At 38.9% G+C, this 20,278-nt stretch overlaps 1 protein-coding gene across 2 annotated transcripts; it reads right to left on the bottom strand.

The window, feature by feature from the left end:
• Positions 1-2,833: 2,833 nt before the first annotated feature.
• Positions 2,834-19,185, bottom strand: LOC134814268 (uncharacterized). 2 transcript variants are annotated; one of them, XM_063822353.1, is made up of 13 exons: positions 19,060-19,185; positions 12,808-13,004; positions 10,953-11,117; positions 8,462-8,596; positions 8,019-8,198; positions 7,572-7,775; positions 6,941-7,039; positions 6,411-6,608; positions 6,022-6,136; positions 5,193-5,336; positions 4,760-5,045; positions 4,510-4,611; positions 2,834-4,251 (listed from the first exon to the last, which is right to left on the bottom strand). In XM_063822353.1, the coding sequence occupies exons 2-13, from the start codon at positions 12,991-12,993 to the stop codon at positions 3,867-3,869; spliced, it is 2,199 nt and encodes a 732-aa protein (XP_063678423.1). In that variant the 5' UTR covers positions 12,994-13,004; positions 19,060-19,185; the 3' UTR covers positions 2,834-3,866. The 2 variants fall into 2 exon arrangements, with proteins under 2 accessions (XP_063678423.1, XP_063678431.1); XM_063822361.1 differs by lacking the exon at positions 12,808-13,004.
• Positions 19,186-20,278: the final 1,093 nt, after the last annotated feature.

Raw genomic sequence — 20,278 nt, 5'->3', positions numbered from 1 at the left:
AGAGTTGGATGTTATGGAAGCAGTGCAGTCTGTCTCTTTAAATACTTCGTCACCAAAGATGATCCTCAGCATATGTTCTCGATAGCAATATTGGGGCTGAATTTGGCTTGTTTCGTGATCATCACAGCATCCTACTTGAAAATTCTGCACCAGACCACCAAGTCTAGTCAAGCTGTAGCCGGAGCCAGGGCCAACAAATCCATTTTGCTCCACTTCCAGACAAAGATATCGATGATAATCTTCTCAGATGCAGTATGCTGGCTGCCTTTCATTACCTACGCTTTTCTTCACTACACCGAGGTTGAAAATGCAGAGAAGCACTATCTCTTCTTCTCCGTCATCCTTCTACCTGTAAACTCAGTTGTCAACCCAATCATCTACCACTACAACCATTCATACGTCAAACAGAAGGGCAGGGAGGTCTTGGCGAGGGTCCGTTCCACTTCCAGTGATTGTTATTTGGGCTCCGTTTTCTTCCTATCTGAACTTCTCACCAGCACCGTAACTTTATTATCGGGTTATGAAATCCCATCCACGATCCAACCGATTTTAAAAAGAGTTGATCCTCATTTGGTCTCAACCGTAGTGAGATATAATGTTGAGAACTCTCAAGTTGAAATCGAAGACACTGACATGAAGGAAGATTCTCTCGTTAAAATCGAATGTGATTAATGATCATGCTTATGAGTTATGCTACCGGGTTACGATTTTGTTATCATAGGTACAAAGTAACGATCACAGAATCCAGAACTCGAATTTTGCAACATACAAAACCAGAAAGGTTGTCGAGAATTGTTTCAAGACTGTTTTGGTAAGTAGTATAAAGTGCCGTAAGGGTCCATAATTATTAGCTGTCAAAATTCAAATTGTATAAATATAGTTATACACTGCCCCGAGCTTGAGCAAGTTATTGCATGTTCAGATGATGAATAATATTAATTATTGTTGTAGGAATAAACTTGTAGAGTAAATACTTGTTGTAGAAATAAATAAAACCCATATTCATATTTATGATTTCCCAAATTGTCAATAAGAAAAAAAGAACTTTCATTTATTATTTATTATATCAAAAACTGCAGCTCAGCTAATCATTGTGAAAGACTGCATTATTGTAGGTTTATAATCTACCAAGACGCGCGCCGAGTTGGATTTGAAACAAACATTTTACCCGTTAACTGCAATATAATACAGACTATACTACCTCCTGCTCTATTCAGATATCCTCAGAGCAAGTACCCTCCAATTCTCGCTAATGCTGCCTCAGGTTATATCCAGCCTCCTGCCTCATTTTAAGCCTATTTAAGGCTTCCAAAATCTACCAAAATCTCTTTTTATATTCTGATGATTTTCCGTTTATCATAGCTTTCGTTGGGAATAGGATTTTGAGTACCTAGCTTAATCGTGTCTTGTGCCATCCTCAGTGACCCTTTAAGATGGTCATTCAAGAAAAATTCAGTCAAAACTTGTCGTACGTTGTATGACCCGCCGCGCACGAAGTGCGCGGCTCCCCCTGTATCGTAACCATAGTGAAACGACCGTGGGGTCGCAACGTGATACAAGTCAAAACAATAAAATTTGGGTCGCTACCAGTAGGACATATTCAAAATTTTCATTGCACCAAAGTTTTCTCCGGACATACTGCTTCCAGTACCTTGATGGTGACTTGTGGCACTCTTACCGACCTCGCTGATTAAATTGGTCACTGGTCAAAATTTTAGTCAAAACCGCGATGCGGTCAAGGGGATGGCAGAAAAACTTATTTTTTCCAAAAATCATCCAAAATCTCTGTTTATTATATTCTGACATGATTTTCCGTTTATCAAAGCTATCTTTTGTATCACGTTGCGACCCCCACGGTCGTTTCACTATGTGACGATACGAGGGGAGCCGCGCACTTCGTGCGCGGTGGGTCATACAACGTATGACAAGCTATCTTTGGGAATAAAACTTTGAATACGTTAGTAGTTTCTTGTGCCATCCTCAGTGACCTTTCTAGATGGTCATTCAATGGGACAGCTCTCACCCTCACGGCCTCTGCACTCTCACCGACTTGCTCTATCCTTGTATCACGTTGCGACCCCCACGGTCGTTTCACTATAGTCCTGACGATACAGGGGGAGCCGCGCACTTCGTGCGCGGCGGGTCATACAACGTATGACAACTTTATCCAGAGCCCCTCTCATGAAACCTTACTGGCTGGGGCCTAACTTCGAAAGTGAAAGAGATAGAGACTTCAATTCCGGTTTTTTGCAAATTGTTCGCCTTGTAAAAGTAACGTTTCCTCCCCAAGAGGAAAATTAGGGACATTGTAGTTTTAGAGTTATCCCAAAAAGTCTTATTTTGGGCCTAATAATTATAGTGCGCAGCTTTAACTTTGCGGATTCTTGTCTTCTGATTGGCTGAATTGTATCACGTGATGCAAATTGCAATCGCATTCTTGGGATGTTCGAAGCGTGCAATAAACTTACGACATACGAGCGAGCGCGAGCTTGAACATGCTGTGAAGACGCAATCACCTGTATTATTATTAATACGCCCAGCCAGTAACGATTGCTGGGTATGAGAGAGCCGAGAGCTGATCAGAAAAGCTGCGGTTGGAGGTGTTTTGATATAAGGTTTACTTTTATGGAACAAGCATGAAGTTTTAATAGTCGATTTTGAACTTTGAAGGTGAAGATCGAGCTTTCACAACCTCATCTAGGACCCTTTTGTGTTTATGAAATTCTTAACTTTCTTTTGATATTTTGAAACTGAAATTTGACTTCATTGGTGGCGAGTTATGTTTTGTAAAAGTGAAAGCTTTTAAAATGTAAAAATGAAAGTGAATTTCTTTAAACTGCGCGTTGGTTAAGTTATATATACGCAGCAAATCACTGAAGTACAGCGAATCAACACTGTCATTGGTCATTACTAATTACTTTAACAATCAAATTCGTGTTTTACTAGCCTGTCACGTGACCAGGTGATCCAGAATCTCCGAGTGTCGTCGCCATGGTTACCGTCCAAAAACACATCGATCGAACTGTCTGTCATACCCTCAGGGCTTTTCCGCGAGATTAAAAAATGGGCGAAAGAATTATTGGGAGCGGCGTTACTGAGAACACTAATTGAGCATGGCTCTTACTTGACTAAAGCAAGACTCTTAAATTGGACTGAAATCAAAAAATGTAATTTCGTGTTTCCAGTGTGATCAAAGGTAACCCCAATTTAATAGTCTAAAAAGATAATTATCTTGATATCCAACATTGTTTTAATTTCTAATCGTAATTTGTAGTTTCTTATATAAATTCTAGGTGAACAAATCACACAATATAGATTCATGACAAATATATTGCTGTACAAATCATGTAGTTTATCATTAAACTACGGTCAACAAGCACTAAATAACTCATAAAATAGATATCAGTAAGTATAATTTGGATTTGATATCTGTCAATATATTCAGTACTAATCGCCTTGTGATAGTCAGTAAGAATTAAATTAAATCAACTCCAAATTGGATTATAATTTAAATCACTATAAAATTTAAAAATAAAATTATCGAATCTGACAACAATATCAGAATTGTGAAAGCCATGCCAATTTGTGTTCAAAATAACTAGTAAACGTCTCGTTCGTAGTTTTCATAACGTAAAGCGAAAAGAATTTACCAGTTTGTTTACGTTATTATCTAAATCAGTAACTTAAACAGCGAGGGTTTAATGTTTCTTTAGTCTTAGAATCGCTTTACTCACCAAATGCTTTGACTTTGAGTTTAAAGAACGACGCATTCAAAGGAATGCGTCAGCAAAAAACAATTACAAAGTATACAGACACAAATAAATTTACACAACCCTTAAAAATGCACCACAATCCATCTACTACACTCACCACAGAATTTTGTTAACCTTGAGATATAAATATTCTTCAGTCTGTGCCAGTGAAATGTCTTCCAGACTTTCGATCCGTTTTTCGAACTTACTGAGATGGCACTGCACTTTAGTTTGTACGATCGGGACTGTCAATAGTTTGCCCGCGACTCTGCTCAACTGTTTGAAGGTTCCGTGATTGTCCTTCCAGTAGTCGAAAGGGTTGGTTGTTTCCTCTGCGACAGGTGAGTGAAGGTATTCCTTTATCTCTCGGTCCAGGGGAGATACTGTTCTGAAGTGATCCATTTCGTCGGTCTCCGCACTGGAGAAGTAGGTAAAGAGCTTGATGCGTTTACTCTCCGGTTGCAGTGAACAGTCCTCTGATTTGATCTTCATTTCAGTGCTGCAATTTTTTAAATTAGTCATTTTTTAAACATTGATAACGATAATTGTATCTCAATCATGGGACATAATTACTAGAATTAGTGTCTATTGAATTTTGACTGTTACAACAATTGACTACATTTACATAACATAAACAAAACTAAGAAAAACACAAGATAAAAAGCTTGCTCTGACACTGGGACCTGGGTAGAAAAACTTCGTAGGAATATATATTATATCGACTATTAAAAATAAAATTTTAAAACTTGGAGCTTACTTCTCCTTCTCCTGACCATCCAAATTAAGAGCACAAAAGGATCTTAGTTCGGATACAACTTTCAACTCTTCGTCCTTATCTTTACACCAAACTAGTTTAAACCTGAATTTATACATCACTGTTAGTAACAGAATAAAGTGATGGCAAAACTTAATACGACAAAAAACTGCAAATTTAACAAGATACACACCCGCTGGAGGATCAAGTGACAGGAAAGGGATTAAAAAGTAAAAATAACAGACTAACATACCTTGGGTCGAGAAAGGTAGCTGCTCTGAAGAGAGGATTACAGTTGATCTTCTTCAAATAGTTTCTTAACTGCTCCAACAACACGCTCGTTAGTTCAGATCTTGGCTTCTGATCGAACAACTTTATCAGGGATAAGATGGAGGGGATTGCAACTGACACCAGGAGTTGGTCTGTCTTTAACAGTTCAAATATCTCCTTGAAGGGCTCTAGAGTGGATAATGTTTCGGAGAGAATCGAGTCTGGTTTTGGACTGATCTGGCTCTGTTCACTTGACCATTTGGGCATATCTGAAGGAAACTTTCATTACCTTTTTAAAAATATGAGCCAGCTGGTCATAAGAGCATGATGAAATATCTTTCAGCGAAATAATGTGAAGAGTGTAAAGATATGAAATATATTGGACTATTTCAGGCAGTTTGAAACTCTGCACTTACCAGGATCGTATTTGAGGTTGAATGTTTGGGGAGAGGTCTTCAACTCAGTTCTTAGTTTAGAGCCCAAGTCTGATTTACTTAGAGCGGCAGATATCAAGGAATTGGTTACTTCCGGCAAGGGATCACATTTATCTACTGTTATACCTGAACAAAAGTGTAAGTTAAATAACGTGATCTTCATTAAAACTACAATATTTCAGCTCAGAGGGAGAGAGTGGTGGCAAATCATGAAATTTATCCTAGTTATCCTAGAATCCGAATTACGCAACAGAAAAATATTTCAGAATAGAAAGGTTGCCAGGATTTGTTTTAACGTTGCTTTTTAGTTGTGTAACTAACTTATTATATGTTTTTTTTTAATGAGCCGTAATTACTAATTAGGACCTATGAATATTAAATGTCAATACTCGAACTGTATAGTTAAAAACTTACTCGAGAATGAGCACTTAATTGCATGTTCAAATAATAAATAATATTTATTATTGTATTTCCTGACTGCAGGTACTCATAGTCATGATTATCTAAATTTTTAATAAAATAAGTAGAGCTGATCATTGTGATATTTGCTAGCAAAAGTTGTTGTTCGGAAAGAAGCTTTCTAATAATTGTAATTACTAACATTTTCAGAACGAATAGCGCTCAATATTAACGCAATTGACAATAATTTTGGGATACAAAATTATGAATTATCCCATTACACTGAGAAACACAAGATTGTGAATGATATATCATTCAGCGAATGCTAGTTTTGCTACTTTGACCACTAACCGGTGTCCCCCTCCCTCTCCCTGTTAAAAACCCGATTGCATAAAAGAAAAAGTAGACCAACCAGCGAGAGTAGAGGGAAGGATGACCGGCTCAAGTAGTGGGGAGTCTTGCTCAGGCATGTTCAACAGTGAGAAGTTGGTGTTATTCGTCATGTCGGTTCCCAGAATTCTGAACACCTGATAATTTGAGAGTAATAATTAATCTAGGTCAATTATCTGATTAACCCATATAATTAAATTGATTCGTAAGAGAGTCGCCAAATTAAATACCGATACACCTAGCCGGAGGGGACTAATTAACTTTGTGGGAGTAGAGTCAGGTTGCGGTTGAAATCGGAAAGGGTGAAAACGGATGTAATTATTCTTATACTCCAACGCGGGAAAACGTCAATAAAATGAACCATAATTGGAAATTCTCCTAGTTTTTAACTCCAAAAAACAAGATAAGAACCTTGTTCTGTATATTGTGTTTGACAAGGAGATCAAGGAAGGAGCGTTCAAACTGAGATACGGAGGTATAGTACTTGACACTCAGGAGGTGACTGTCGTGTTTCCAGCTCATGTCCACGAAGTGAAGTGAAACAGCAAACAGAATCAGGGATCCTTTCTTGCGTTGTGTCGTAACCACAATACTCACGCTGCTTGCTGTCTGAGGGTTTACAGTTTTAGAAAAGGGGGTTCTGCTAGATTGTAGTGCAGGATGTTTCCTGTTAGGACTAATGAAGTCAAATAAAAGAAAAAACAATAATTGAATCGCTACTAGAGCTTGATTGTGGAGTTTTAAAACCTGAAGCTTTTTATTAAGACTGTTTTAAAGCTTCAGTTGTAAACATTTGAACAGTTGATTATTATTATTTTCAGAACCTAAAATAAGATTGAGACTTAAGATTATCGTTAATGGAGATGATTCAGAGCTTGCATATTTTCGTAAGACCTTAAACCTGTAAGACCTTGACGGCAGACTGTTTAAAAAGGTCTTACCTGTAACGAGCAAGTGATGCTGGAGGTCACGTGACTAACGCATGTGGGCACTAGAACGTTCTGGAGAACAGCACTTGAATACGGTTTCTGAGGTGCTCTCTGAAACAAAACTTCTATTAAAACTGCAAGCAGCACGTGTATTTAGTCGGATCAAGATCATTTAACCGTTACATTTATAATAAACCCTCAAAGGAAGCAATTTTAAAAGGTCTGTCCACGTGAACCCTCCAATTTATTCAATGGACGGTCATTTCAAAAATATTGCAATTTCATATAAATGTGCTAAAATAAACTCAATTATACAAAAACGAACTGTGCGCAAGCTGCGCAAGCTGCGCTGTGACGTGTAACCCTGAGTGCAAAGAAAAGCAATCAAGTCTCCGCGTGCTAACAGAGGCAAATTATCCTGGTAACAGGGGCAAATTACCCTGCAGGTAACCCTGGTACCCTGGTACCTGTCACATTATTTTTACAAGACACTGTGTTCTGACTTTAGCCAAAAATTCGGCTGTCATTTTATTGCAGTAATTTTACGGTAGATCTATATATAGACTGAACTCATTGTTTCAGATAATCAAAATGTTCCTCGAGAGTAGCTTTTGATGCTCCGACCAGCAGTTAATAAACTTACGGACAAGAGGGTGGTGAGCGAGGGACTATCTGCAGTTTCTAGTGGCAGGAACTGTTCCACGAGGAAAGATAACATCTGTTTAGCCTGGAGCAGTGCCCACATCTCGTTATCGGTAACTGAGTCAGGTGACACGACACGTGTTGCTGTGGTTGTCATGGTTGCCGGGCTGGTTCCAGAGTACTTCCTACTCGTTTCGTTTTGCTCCTTTGAGAGGAGAATAGTTGTTAAATTGATATCTGGAATCTAGGTTGAGCAAGAATGATAACCACGAAGACACTAAATAAATATATAAGAAATTATTCGAAACAGCTCGTAACGAGATACGATCGTGATTCGCCTGACCACGAAATTAAGTAAGGTGTTCTAAAGCTGGGTAAATGTTGGAACCTTGTAAAGTTACATCTTAAGGCACCCACACGTTTACAGGCCTCGGACCAAAAATCTCACCTGTTTGACGGTGGTGGTAAGGGTCGAGTCCTGAGTGACAAGGAAGTTGTCCTGGGTGACGATATTCTTGGTGTAGGAGGTGGGGTGGGTGTTCTGTGTGGTGACGATGGGCTGGGTTGTGACCATGTTGTGGGTATCATAACACAGCATAGTTGTGGGGGTTGTTTCCATCTTCACCTGCTGGGGTAAATAATATTAGTGTGATGCTGTTAACATTAACCCCCCCCCTGTTAACGTTTGTTGTTGTCAGTCACACAATAATGGACTGGTACTGGCAGTGGCGTCTGTTTTCATTTCAGGTAGGTACTCATGGCGCACATTTCTGGAACATTTATTTGTCTTCAATTACAACCCATCTATTATATAGATTGAAATGGCCAATACATAGTAAAAGGTTCGGTTCTCTGACAAACTTACAGTACAAACTTACAGTGCAAACTTACAGTGGGTATGGTGAAAGTGCTGTAAAGGTTGCTAAAGCTGGATAAGTTGGAAGGGGCACTGTAGTTCTTGGTAAAGTAACCGTGTCGTTCTGCTTTCTTGCGCTCCCAATTACTCTGCTGCTCAGGATGCAACCTCTGGGGTGAAATATGGGTGTTAGTTTTTCAGTAGTTCATATTAAAATCCTTACTCTAGTATGATACAGCTCAACTTTAACATTAAGAGCCAATCTAGGCCCCAATGTAGGCCCCATACGATAAGATGAGCAGGTATTGTTTCTAATATCGTATCTTGTTGGATGTTGGCACTATTTTTACCAAACTGGCGCCTATCCTCAAAATGGTTTCTTTATTTGAGAAGCCAGTTCAAACTGGCGCCTATTCTCAAAATGGTTTCTTTATTTGAGAAACAAGTTCCTGCAATTTTAGTCCAGCTCCGTGAAATTATCGGAATTACTGGCTGGGTAGGTTCAATTTGGAGAGCCGAATAATTGGAAGGGTTTGATAACGTGGTATTTAAGCAAGACAATTAGTTTAGGCCTGACAATTAGTTTTAGAGACGGCAGGGGGCAGGGCTGTTAAACATTAACATGCAATAATCAGAACTCTTTAACGCGGCTTGAGCTGCAAAGCAATTTACCGTGTACCTCCTAAATTGGTCTCCTTCATAAATATACCTCTATAAAGGGTATAATGAATGAAATCAATTAGTAATTAAGTTAAATCCCGTGATCTGATGTCACAATTTCATTGGTTGCTAAGCGACCACGTGAAACACGTGAAATGTTGAACCCTTCAGGGTAGGGCATTTAGCGACCCCATTACCAATCTTACAGCTCCAGTAATTTTGAAATTGCTGTCCAGAAAGAGAAATTTCAAGTGATGTGGATGTTGATAGTGATTATGTTATTGCATGCGGAGGGGAGAGCCGACGGGACAGAGTAATCTATAGATTGTTTAGTGGCAGAAGATTATCGGATGTTGAGCAGGTGCGATCCTTATGATTTGACTTGTCTCCCTTCGGCTATAATTGCTGCCTGTAAACGATTTGACAGTGACAGCCAAATTGTTTTAATCCGCACAATTATTGTAAACGAGATTGTTGTCTCTCCTTGTAAATTTAGAGCGAATAATGCTGCCCAATGACGTTCTAAACTCGAATCAACATCAAAAAGTTATAGATCATGCGCATAAAACAGCATTAAAAACCCAAAGGTCATTTCCATAGTAAAATAGTTTAAACAAATCAACAATTTACGATGGACAATGAACTTAGCCAAAATATTCCCCGTGTTGAACTATAATGTTACTTGGCGACTTTCCAAATAGTTACAATTTGTAACAGCAGCAGCCTCGCCCCCTCCAGATTCCAGAATCTAACACATGCACTGCCTACTCGGTACAATCCTTTAGTCTCACAGACGAATCCAACAATTCAAGCAAAGTAAAAGTTTCGCGCACGTATTTCCATGACGACTAAAAAGAGTAAATATTCAACATTCTCCATGACACGTGTAGCATACAGCATGTGTGGACATAAGAGAAGAAAAATTCAACATTGAACAAGCGCAATGCTAATTCGAACAGATTGGCACTCGCGACAATGATACTTGACGCTTAAATATATTGTAGTATATTTGAAAAATCACCGCTTAGACAAACGGAAAGGAGAAATCCAAAGTATTTTGAAATTAAGTTCAACAGATTACGGATCACCGATTATAGCATCTCTAACGTAGGACCACGATTATATAACAACACGATAAACGAAATAAACAAAATCCTTCCCTTCAATGTACCTAAGTTACAAGATAAGTTTATTAATTCATACAAGGACAACATTGTACGTTACTTACTGGACAAACAAAAACTTGACCTAGAAAACCTTTCGTGGACGGACAAGAACTTTGTCCTTTACAACTTTTAAACAAAATATTAGCAAAATATAACAGCTGTAAGAATCCTAAACGTTAGTGCACTGTGCAGTCAAATAAATGAACTGCGATAATGCATTTGACAGTCAGTCACTGCAATTTATTCTGCAACTTATTTTTCAATTTTCACTGCCACACTTAGGCTTATCTTGCCTACACATTTAAAAAAAAAACGAAATTCCTTGCGCACCGCGTACTAAAATTACTTGGATTTCTACCGCTTTGATAAATGACTACATGAAGATGGGGAGTTAATATTGTTGATTTATATAATATAGATTATTTATTCTTTAGTGTAGATTAACTTTATTTTTATATATTTTACCAAGTGTGAAGGATCAACCGTACGTTATTGATATTTTTGAAATATTTAATGATACATTGATATAATAATAAATGATTGTAATATTTTTATTGAGGCACATGCCACCCCATCGCGGGTTTACTACTACTACTACATATGCAAATAACAATAATTAGGGGTAATTTTATACAGTTTATAAAATATAAAAATTATGCAAAGTGAAGGTAAAAACAGCAGCTACAAAAAAACAACATACCTTGACATGGGTGACAAAGTTGGAGGTAACATTCCTGGATCCCCGTATAGTCTGAGAGCAGGTGCCACACTTCCCGATCACGACCTCGTGACCATTGGGCTCCACGACCATCTTTACCTCTGTGTAGAAGTCAAATATTGCAGCTTTAGGAGTGTAGTGGACTACCTGCAGAGAGTAGACTGTGTTTTAAATTCAGAAGGGGTTTAATTTAGGATCTTACCAGGATTACAGTTACAGAGATAGCCAGTTACAATTATAATAGTTATAAGTTATGATGATTCTGAGCCTCGTCAGGAATCGAAGAACATTGGTTGGCTTTCGTTTGGCCGACATATCAAAATAACTGCGGATTTCAAAACTTCGTATGTCCTGGCACTGGGTTATAAAAATTCGACCGTCATCGATTTCCCACTAACTACTAAATATTCCTATACAGTCCCATGGTCCTTTTATCCAAATATGTGAGAAACTGTGCATAAATAAATAACTAATAAGCAGCAATGAATTTATGGCGTTTTTATAATAACATAATATCATTACCTTTCTTAACCGCCGCTAGCTAAAATCCTTGGGTTTCTATAACTTAGTAACTAGTAATGAGTAATCGAATGATAACTTGTCAACCGAAGGAAACAAAGTTTACGAATATAATAACATTACCGCCACTACTCAATATGTAAGAAGTCCTTCCCGAAGTAATTCAACTTATAAGTTATATCTCTTGAGCTAATCACTAAGGGGTTGTTCACATGTTACTTACTTTTTGTCCGATTTTTAAACCCCCAACCCCCCCCCCCCCCCTCCGTGATCAGTTTTACACATAGTTATTGTGCTACACTAGTATAGTGTTATTATTTAGAAACCCCTTCCTCTCCCTTACTTTGGATACTTTGGAGAGATTCGTAGATTCCTCTACTGGGTCATCGAATAGTTCGACCGCCCTTGCAGCATCGCTGCTGCCTTATTCATACTCCAGTCCAGCAAAGAATTTCCATTAGGGCAGCTGTAATTGCTCACAGGTGGGTTATCTGGAAACGGTTTAAGAAATGCTGATAGTTTTGCTTTGAACAGCAGTGGGTCTTCAATGAGGTGAAGATCTGATGGAATGGTGTTCCATTACTGCAAATGAACCATCATACAATGACTGTTGACGTTGAGTACTGCTCTTGCTGAGACTTGGAATGGTGGCCTTGATTCCGTGTCTTAATGGAGTAGAAAAAAGAATCCCAAGGTCATTTGGGCAGCGTTGATGTAAGATTTTCCACATGTGGATGATAATATAACGCTCTCTCCTCCTTTGCATCGACATTAGATTTAGTGCTTTGAGCCGCTGCCAATAGTCAAGATGTTGAACACCCCAAATCCTTGAGGTGATTACGTAATATGTGAACGACCCCTAACACAAATTTGATATTCCAATGATTCTTTATTGTTCATCACTCTTCGCTGATGGCTAAAAATAGTGAAACTGGTTTAAATACGGAGAATTATTACTCGCTTCACATAATTTCCGTGTCAGGAAAAGTGATCAATAATTTTCTAAAATGCCCAACGGCGAAAATTTCTGTATTTTGTTGCCGCGCAAAAAACACGCTAATGACAATTACTATCATGACCATATGAAACCCCCGATCTCAATGATAATAGATTGTATTGTTCATGTAAAACTACACATTCAATCACACATCAAGCCCCCACGTAGAAAACAAAACCCCACCCGACAATTTAATTACAAGTTTGTAAAACCACCCAAGTGGTTACATCAAGATCCAGTTTCCACCTTAAATCTACACGTGCAACCTGTAAATCTACACGTGCAACCTGTAAATCTACACGTGTAACCTGTTTAACCTACCCTGCTTGCGGGGTTTACAGTGTCAGGTAGAGCCATGCTGTTTCTCCTAGAAGGCGAGGTCCTGACGGGAGATGACTTGGTTCTGGCTGGTGAGCTGGCGGAGACCATCGGGAACTGAGCGAGAGAGACAGGCAACTGAGTCAGGGAAGTTGGCAGGACCACTTCTTTCTTGATAACATCCATCATTCGAATTCGAGCTAGAAGAGGTGGAGTTAGGAGGAGGGGGGTTGGGTAATGTTAGTAGCTTGCACTGTTTCATCACTCATATTTATAACGTAATGCAAGTTCTTATTTTAGATTTTTCAGACCGTTTAATGAACAGCTAATGATTACTGCCTACTAAAGATAAGTTCATCTTGTAATCAGATATGTTCAATCTGATGAAATTAAAGTAATTACTTTCAACTACAGTAATTGGGTCAAACAGAATTAGAGGAAGGTAAATAGTTTGTGGAAAGATAAATCAATAAAACGTAATAGAAGAATTGACGACTTGTTTCAAATTGAACTGTTTTGTGTTAAATGTTAATGACTTATTTTACACCCACCAAATAAATTTAAACAAAAGAATCGATATGATATCATTTGTATGATCATAGTCCACAATCTTAAAATATGCAACTAGTGCAGTCAAAAGTTAGTCCTAGCATAATCAAATAAATCAATCATAATAGGTTTGAGGTGATGAAGAGCACTGCTGAGCGGGGGGTTTGAAAATTATCCGTTTATTTCAACCCTCTCATTTGCATCATGTTAATGATGGTTATAAAACGGTTGAACTTACTTTAAAACCAATCAAACCTTTAAAGAAGGGGGAGACGACAGTACTAGATGAAAGCACAACTTATCTATTAGTTATATTGGACAGATTACATTAAAAGTCGCGACCCCTCACTAGCTAAGTAACCGAGTTAAACGATCTAATACGAAAGTTTCAAGGGATATACTGTAATTCAAAAAAAAGTAGCCAGCCACAACGATCACCCAGAGAGAGAGAGAGAGAGAGAGAGAGAGAGAGAGAGAGAGAGAGAGAGAGAGAGAGAGAGAGAGAGAGAGAGAGAGAGGATTACGTAAGGAGGTGGTGTTCAAATTGCTTGTAGATAATATAGCGTTAGAGTGACTGAGAGCTAGAGAGAGAGAGAGAGAGCGAGAGAGAGCGAGAGAGAACAGCCCTTACTCGGCTGGTCAGACAATTAATTGCTTTGATCAAGCTTTGGTGGATTACAGAACGGCCCTGGGTGAAGGAGACATGAATCTCATGCTCTCCTCACAATTAATCAACTCCCAATTTCAGGATTAGCCAATGAAAACAGGGCAGGACAGGCTCCGACCAATCAACGGCAAGCAATTCAACTTGATAATGAACCAAGCTTTTGAAGATTAATCAAACTACATGATGACTGTGCGACAGACATGGTTGCCATGACCACATTGTTGTTGCTATGGTAACTCCTTCACCCATAAATTAATGAAACTACTCACAGTTAATCCCCTTGAGAAGCTTGGTTAATGCCATTAATGACTCAACTAAAATGCCACTAAAATGCCACTAATGCCATCAATGACTCAACTAAAATACTCTACCTCTACCAGTAAAACACAGCCACAGATCTTGTAAAACTTAAGATATAATACAGACTAAACAATGTTAAATGAGCTCAAGCTCAACATCGTCATCTCGATGATAATTACACTGATAAAACGCCAGTATCATATCGTTCTCACAAGAGAGTACGAAAGTAATGGATAATGATTCAGAACGTGCTAATTCAAATACAGAGCAACGTTAATTCGAATCTGGACGCCTAATTATCGTCTGCTCAGTTCAATGTTGATTACTCTTCTGAACAGTAATGATGTTTACGTGGTTACTAGTAGAGGGAAAGGAGATAGTCAGGGTGAGAGGAGCTGATTGGTGCAAGGCTCGTCCCTGCAGTCCAACATGGAAAATATATTTAAAATACGCAGCAGAGGACCTGAGCAGCTATTATAAAAGAAGAGTTCGGACTCAACACTTGTAGTTAACTAATGTTAACTAATAACTACGACCAGCAGATTACTAATAAATACAGCACAGAAAATTGGGATCACGGCACGAAAATCTGGCCAGAGTGGACCCAACGGAATGCGTTGTAAGACCACGTGACTGAGGAACGCAGCAGCGACTGAGCGGAGCTGAGTAGCGCGCCGATAAAAGATTATCCTCACCGCGAAAGTGCAGGAGCTGTCAAACTACTGAAGAGAGCAGGGGACATGAGGGGTTTTAAAGGAGTTTTGCTGATTTGATGGGAGCTAAACGGCTACATATTAATGACTACTAACTCCCCTTAAGTGAACACGACATTTAAACCCCTGCAGCGCCGATTGGACCAATCAGAAGCCTTGCTGTACCCAATCAGCCAATCACCAAGCACCACCAGGCCCCGTGACCCGTTTAAAGTAATTAATGTGCTGCACCTGGTACGTACGGTTGGGCGATCCATTGATTAGTAATTAATACGAGACAAGTTTCTGAGCCAATACACTACCAAACATGAGGGTGGCATGCCCCACGGCTCTACCATGACAAGCAGCCCGACTAGTGCAACTCCGACTAGCCCCGCCAGTTCTATCTCCCTCACATATCATCATCATTCCCCGCTAATTAATTGATTTTATAATGATAGCCCAGCTGATTAATTGGGTGGTATTTGTGCGGTAGCACGTGTTGCACCACAACATGTCCAGCACTAATTCAGAGGTAGCGGAGTTAGGTGTATCTCCTGATTGCTGACAATAGTATTGTAATCGGCAGTATCACCTGGTTACCTTCAACTGAGTTGTAGTTACATACATGTTACAGTAGTCACTATCAATGGCAAGACAGCGAATTTGCGAATAGCCTCATGTCATTGGCATACCCTGTGGGGGCCTCAGGTAGTCAGAATCAATTGATGAACTAATTGGATTACAAAGGTATCTGTTGAGACGAAAGCAAAAGGGAGCAAAGCTAAAGATTTCGGATTATGCCCTCTGACCATGCACTGTCAGGCCGTTGTCTTTGTGAATTAACGATCAGGTTAGAACCAAGATAATCCACTATATGGACAAATTAATAATCGTTGATTGAAGAAACGAGTTCGATTAACCATGCATTTTTCAGAATTATGAATTGTGACATTTAATGGATGGATTTTAGCCATTAGCTCACGCCTTTTACCTGCAAATTTGAGCGAATTGAAGTGAAATTTGCCGTAATAATTAATTAATTGCAACACACCGATAGATTGACTTTGACACTCGTGCAATTATTCACGTTAAGTATAATTTTAAGACACGTTCAAACGCGTCATCGAAAACTCAGGTTTTAACGACGCGTAATTTAAAAATTTGAAAAACTTTTTAGTCGGGGTGGTGTATTATGTCACGAAGTAAGGGAGCTTGTGCTGAATGCTACACAGTACACATGTGGGAAAAAGTAATCTGCGAAGTTGCCTAAAGGAGGAGGAGGAGGAGGAGGAGGAGGAGGAGGAGGAGGAGGAGGAGGAGGAGGAGGAGGAGGAGGAGGAGGAGGAGGAGGAGGAGGAGGAGGAGGAGGAGGAGGAGGAGGAGGAGGAGGAGGAGGAGGAGGAGGAGGAGGAGAAGGAGGAGGAGGAGGAGGAGGAGGATGAGGAGGAGGAGGAAGAGGAGTAATGCGACAAAAGTTGCTACAGATGCTGCGCAACTAGATTGCGTCAGACTGTTAGGAATTCGAACTATTTCCATGGTTAATCATATCTTGAGGCAGCAATTCGTCCTCATTATTAGTTCGCATCACTGGATAATGACTGATGACCTTATAACAGAAGCATAATTTAAAACATAATGTCCATTTAGAAGATCAATTACCTTAATGGCAAATAAATTATCTTTCAATTAAAAAACGATACCACACACACACTTAACCAAAAATCAAATACGCAATAACAACGTATAGTAATAGAGGCTAACGGTAAGATCCTGAGCACAAGAGAAAGACTGAGGTTTACCAAGTCGTGGCGTAAAACCGCTCACCAGGTCGACAAGGACGTTTGGTCGGAAATGTGATAGAACGATAGATATACATTAAAGAATGCTTGATAGGTTACTCAAATTCAGTTCATCACTTGGTAAAAATATTATCACATGAAACTGGTAATAATATAGTAATATGAGACTGTTGTCGCAGTGCCACCACTCCAGATCCTACTATAGAAATTGGGAACCAGTAACCACATATCGAAAGTAGCAGGATTTCCGGTATACGTTTATTTATAGACATTAAGCAAACGGACAATTTGCAGATACCGTCAATTTATAATTACTCTCCTGTCGTCGAACTTATTACTCTTTATCAAGTATTTTCGGTGGCATTCAATGATTGAAAAGTAAGTAAGAGTGCGTCCCAAACAACTAATTAAATGGTTGATGGGAAAGTTGGGGCTGAAGTATTTGACATCTTCAGAGATGTTCTAAATAATTATAAACACTTGCCGTACTTGAAACTGAGCATTCCCCCGCTCAGGATGAGTACCTATTGATCATACTACTAGGTTATGAGACCTGTCTGATAACGCTTGCGGAGTGATACTCGTATGTATTGAGATACTCCTAAACTAGACCTCCAGAAACGAATTAACGTTAATAATAAGAATTATGAGTTACTTTAATTATAACACATAAACTTAATTAATTTAATATCATAAATGGAGTGGTCAAACATTATCGATCTGTTTTAAACTTAATTCAATGATCTAATAGTAATGGAGAAATATTTAGACAAAAAACGGCATAAATATGCTTAGAAAGTAATCAATTAAGCTGTCAATTTCCGTTTACGAAGATTTAAATCGTTTTAATTGGAATTAAATCACGCGCATTATTGAAATTCGCGATAAAATAAGACACTCGAAACTTTCATGTAAAAATAATTGTTCTGATAATTAATTATACTTATAGGACCTGGGTGCAATGATGAAAAGTGTGGCGCTAGGATCTAAAATTCACTTGATTACACCTATTTAGAAGGGAATAATATGCCAATGTAATTAGAGATTGGTCTTTATTCGACGCGACGGTATAAAATTAAGCCTAGGCAGCTGAAAATCGGCAATTTGGCATGCTGTTATTTCAGTTCGGTCAAAATGTTAACTCCACAACAGCTAAACTGAGGGAGATGTAATCTAAGAGCATAAAATAATAATCGACGCTATTATTGCAGAATTAGAAAATAGAAAAAATCTCATCTTCAGACCAGTTCGGCAGAGGAAACCAGAAAATAAATTACAATATTGATATACAGTTCATCTGATCAAATAAACACAACAATTACAGCCAACTCGGCACAAACACGTACGACAAACCCTGAACATTGCTTGCAATGAAACGGTTACAATTAACAATCATAATGAAACCGAGGTAAGTGACCGTAAAATCACTCTGCCCCTCAGGGAAAGTGGGTGGGGAGCAAATCAACCGCGAGAGCCCGAAAAGTTGGGAGAGAGAGAGCGAGCGCGACACTCAACTCAAGTTCTGCAGAGAGAGCTTTGCGAGATGTGTGTGTGTGAGCTCATATATTTACAATTACTAATTAATTGATGTTGAGAAATTATTCCATATAAGGTCAGCGAGTGACTCGATATACTGATTACTCTGGCTACCGAGCAGTAATTTGACTATACTTGGGACCTACGCTGTAATTAACACAATTTCTCCGCACGCTATACAAATACAGTGCCCCTCATAATGCTGTCCTATGATTGGGTAGCTCTTGTTCACGTGCAGGGAACTCGTGACCAGACCACACCACGTGGGTTGTCATGGGAATTGTGGTGGATTTGCGTTTAGGATTCTCCCGTAGGTACTGAGGTCACGAGATAAGGTGTCACGGTAATCAGTACGATTGTGCAGCTGTGTTCACTTCATATCATAATCACAAACTACCGGCACAAGTCTGGCATCTACTTGTATTTATTAGCTGTAATGTGGAATACTATTGGGAGGTAATATTTGTGGTCACGTGACAAAACAGAAGCCGCCGCAATTCCCATGACAACCCACGTGCAAAAAACGTGACAAAACACAAGCGTGACTTGTTAGTTGTGTCGCTCATAAAGAGTCTAAATCCTTGACACGTAATATTCTGTATTGTCAACTCTCAACTTCGTTGCAAATTATGAATATGTAGACGAGTTAGGAGTTACAATAATCGCACGACTAAACGAATTAACAGGAACAATTTATAAGTTAATTCACCTCATTTGGACGGATCGTGTCCTGAACTTCATCACCACATCTCCAGCTCCAACATCATCTCCAGCTCCAACATCACTGCTACCTTCTTTGATCGATATTGCAGTTAGAGTGCCTGCCATAACTCCTAGTTGGGTGATTTGGGCGGGTTTAGTGTGACTGATTTAGCGTTATCAGACAGCTCTCATAACCTTGAGGGATTGAGGACTAACTTCTTCGTAACTCTCGGGAGGTTCTATAATAATCAGATGTAATTATTGGGGTGCAAAGATATTAGGTCTAGAGTTATAATCTATTGATATATTTATAGGAATGATGATCAAGAGGAGGAGGTTAAGATAGTTGTGTCAATATAATTATGGTTTTAAAGTATTGACCGTCTGATGTGATAGACTGCAAAATAGAAATTACAGTAATTAACAAGGTTACTAATACTAAATAAAATAAATGACTCGTTAAACACCGCATACTTCATAATATCTAATATCAGCTTTGATTTAATAATTCTAAATGAAAAAAAAAACCAAAATATTCAGATATAATGAATATTCCTATATTTGCTATTGAATGTAATTACGATCAGCTCAGATTACTAATCAGAGAGTAATAGAGTATTATCTGCATCGCCCTGAACAGCACCACATCTTGACTTTGCAGCATTTAGTCGCATAACCTCATGCAGACTGCTGTTAAAATGCGGACAATGTTTGTAATTTATAATCTGAAACATGTTTCCGATGCACTGTTCTACCGATAGCTGTCAACTGATTTTCCTAGGCTAACTTTGACATTTGAATGTTTTACCTTCCTCCAACTTTTTATTTAACTGCACCACATTAAACACCAGCTCTATCTCTAATTTGTTACACATGGCAGTCAAGTACCACGTGACATCCCCTAACTCTTTTAACACTCCCAACCGTACAGGACTTCGGACTTTTTTCTTATGAAAGTAAAAATATCTTCTTTCTCGTTATTTTCCACTTCCTCTTCGCGTTCTAGGACCTCACGAAGAGCCTTAACAGCAGATCTGAACTCACAAAACTCCCCAACCGCCCCGCAGTAGAGATATTAGGCTCGATTATCTCTAAGTCTACGTGTGCTATAAAAATTGAGACTTGTGCAACTCAGAACAACATCAAAACAGGAAGACACGACTTGTATCGCCATGAACTTTCGAATAGGGCATGCAAACACTGCAACTGTTCTACTACAAATGTGG

Source organism: Bolinopsis microptera, chromosome 1 (genome assembly GCF_026151205.1).
Source record: "Bolinopsis microptera isolate Bmic1 chromosome 1, MBARI_Bmic_1.0, whole genome shotgun sequence".
Taxonomy (NCBI): domain Eukaryota; kingdom Metazoa; phylum Ctenophora; class Tentaculata; order Lobata; family Bolinopsidae; genus Bolinopsis; species Bolinopsis microptera.
Note: the sequence above shows the minus strand (reverse complement) of the source record. Positions and strands in the feature narration are given on the sequence as shown.